Genomic DNA, 3,007 nt, shown 5'->3' with positions numbered 1-3,007 from the left:
ACAAAAATGCCCCAACAATTTAACCTCATATTCAAGACCGATTTGAAAATAAATTTTATTGGAGGGTTGTAAGTCAGATCATGTAATAAAATGTAGTATATTATTATAAAAATCTAGTAAATTTCATCTAGTTACTGTTGAGCTAAATGCCCAAAATAATTATTCAAATATTTGAAATTACCGCCAAAATGTTCACTCACGCCATCTTTGTCTCGATGTGCGACTTCAATGACGCTTCTATGACAGGTGCAAAGAACCTAAAGAAAGAATATAATTTAAAATAATGTAACAAAACAATCTACTAAAGGTATTTGCCAAGTGTTAAATAAGTAATAACTAAGTTAAATATTTTAAAAGTTAATTATATGTGGTAAATAGTTTAGTGGTGTTTAGTTTAATATATAATTTGTGTGTTGGTTGCCGACCCCTGTCATGAGCATTAACAGATGCCATGACGTTCAGTGAACATCAAGAATGTTTGAAAATTTGCCGAATTAACCTATAAACTTGCTAAATATTATTGGTTTTATGGTTTTATAAGTGTTTATTTTATTTGTGATTTAATATACAATACAAAATGAGCAGAAGAAAACACGATGATGACGATATCGGTTACGGGGGTAAGTTTAAAACTGTTAAATTGTGTTTTATTTTTTAGGTTATAAGTATCACACACAAAATTTTTCTTTATTCCACTATTTATTTTAGATCGTGGGTATAGAAAACGGCGTAGAGTATCAGAAAATCAAGAAATCGAAGACAGATTAGAGACTCTTATTATAAGAGTCGGTGAAAAGAGCACAGCTTCTTTAGAATCCAATCTTGAAGGCTTAGCTAGTGTCCTAGAAGCAGATTTAGGAACATTCCGTGCTAAAATTTTACGCATAATCACAGACTGTGCTTTAAAAATGCCTGAGCGATGCACTGTGTACACCACACTTGTCGGTTTATTAAACGCTAAAAACTACAACTTTGGTGGTGAATTTGTTGATTACATGGTTAAAACTTTTAAAGACTCGCTTAAAGCCGGTAAATGGGACACAGCTAGATACTCATTAAGATTTTTAGCAGACTTAGTTAATTGTCATGTGCTGTCAGCACCGTCACTCCTACAATTGTTTGATAACATGGTTGATGCTGCTAATGAAGACGGAGTGCCTCAAGTACGTAAAGACTGGTACATATTCGCAGTACTATCAGCTTTACCCTGGGTCGGCAGAGACTTGTATGAAAAGAAAGAGTCAGCTTTAGAGCATCTTTTAGTTTGTATTGAAGTTTTTTAAATAAACGTAACAAAAAACATCATTCAGCTTTGAGAGTTTGGTCCGTGGACAATCCACACCCGCAAGAAGAGTATTTAGATTGTTTGTGGGCACAGATTAAGAAGTTACGGCAAGATAATTGGCAAGAAAAACATATTGAACGTCCGTACATAAGTTTTGATTCAATTTTGTGTGAAGCTTTACAGCACAACTTACCGACGATAATGCCTCCACCACATAACGAAACCTATGTATACCCTTTGCCTTGGGTTGTTTTTAGAATGTTTGATTACACAGATTGTCCGGAAGGACCGATTTTACCTGGTGCACATGCTATTGAACGGTTTTTGATCGAGGAACATTTACACTCGATTATAGAGTTGTATCATTTGGAAAGGAAGGACTGTGCGGCGCATTTATTGAATTTCCCGCACAAAGCTAAGATTCCTTTAGATTATTGTATAGTTGAAGTTATTTTCGGAGAGTTGTTCAACATGCCTACGCCTCGGTATCTGGAAATCGCTTACGGATCTATTTTTATTGAGTTGTGCAAATTGCAACCGTCGACAATGCCTCAAGTTTTAGCTCAGGCTACAGAGATATTGTTTATGAGGATAGATTCGATGAACACTGCATGCTTTGATAGGTAAGATAAAAAAATCATAAAATTATGGATAATTATTACAAAAAAATTTATTTAACTTTATTTTTTCTAGGTTTGTCAATTGGTTTTCGTATCATTTGAGCAACTTTCAGTTTCGATGGTCCTGGGAAGACTGGGACAGTTGTCTGCAATTGGATCCTGAACATCCCAGGCCAAAGTTCATCAGAGAGACTCTTCATAAATGTCTCAGGTAAGAAATTTTTAAGAATTATGATTTTAATAAAGTGGCATACAAAATTGATTTACCTATGATTGTTTTATTTTTCAGACTGTCGTATCACCAAAGAGTGCAACAAATGATGCCTTCATCTTATGCGGCACTGGTTCCTGTACCCCCTACACCGACTTATAAGTATTCATCAGAAGGAGCTGGTGAGTCACCTTTTTTCTTTTATATTGCAATTACACCTATTCCTCATTTTACACTGAAGTTACGTTGCAGAGAAAACCGTGTAACTCGAAAATTTTACTTTTATATGGAAAATCCATGCTAAACGAAGATTACTATAAAAAAGCCCTTTTTGTCAATATTAATATAGTTAATATCAAACATATTTAATAAACTTTAAGAAAATTATTTGATTTCAATAATAAAACAAATATAAAAAAGCTATACTAAATATTGCATTTTCTTGCAATATTTCATTATAGATAAATTTAAAATGGGTTTGTACAGATATAACCTATTATTTACTCTCTACTTCATTTAGTTTCATCTATTATCATCTTCGAACTATATTTTTTGTTTAAATTAAAGATTTTGTAAAAATTGATTTTGTTATTTGTTCATCTTGTATAAATATAAGTTATCAATTATATGTAGACTTTAATTAACACAAACAAACTTTAAAATACGAACAATGACGCTCTTTGTTTTGATAATTCAAACAAACGAGCATATACACACATAAAATTTAGTTTTAATCATGAACATGGAGTTCCCATCTCATTCTACACATTTCCGTCATAGACATAAACTACTAAAAATTCATAACTTTATCATACATTTTGTAGTGTTGTTATTTGTGAGTAAAACAATTAAAATGTTTTTGTAGATATAAAAAATTATAGTTTAGTATTT

General features: G+C 32.1%; 1 protein-coding gene across 1 annotated transcript in view; it reads left to right on the top strand.

The window, feature by feature from the left end:
* Window positions 1-373: 373 nt before the first annotated feature.
* LOC113363248 (nuclear cap-binding protein subunit 1-like) overlaps window positions 374-3,007 on the top strand; it is a 134,365-nt gene continuing 131,731 nt past the window's right edge. The window contains 5 exon segments of the mRNA XM_026605735.1: window positions 374-620; window positions 709-1,275; window positions 1,278-1,908; window positions 1,979-2,116; window positions 2,195-2,298. Of these exon segments, the coding sequence (XP_026461520.1) occupies window positions 578-620; window positions 709-1,275; window positions 1,278-1,908; window positions 1,979-2,116; window positions 2,195-2,298 (1,483 nt within the window). The 5' untranslated portion in view covers window positions 374-577.

The sequence above is a fragment of the Ctenocephalides felis genome, unplaced genomic scaffold, assembly GCF_003426905.1.
Source record: "Ctenocephalides felis isolate EL2017-DRISC unplaced genomic scaffold, ASM342690v1 CF-g0.4_SCAFFOLD_00845, whole genome shotgun sequence".
In the NCBI taxonomy this organism is placed as follows: domain Eukaryota; kingdom Metazoa; phylum Arthropoda; class Insecta; order Siphonaptera; family Pulicidae; genus Ctenocephalides; species Ctenocephalides felis.
This window is presented reverse-complemented; position numbering and strand designations above follow the sequence as displayed.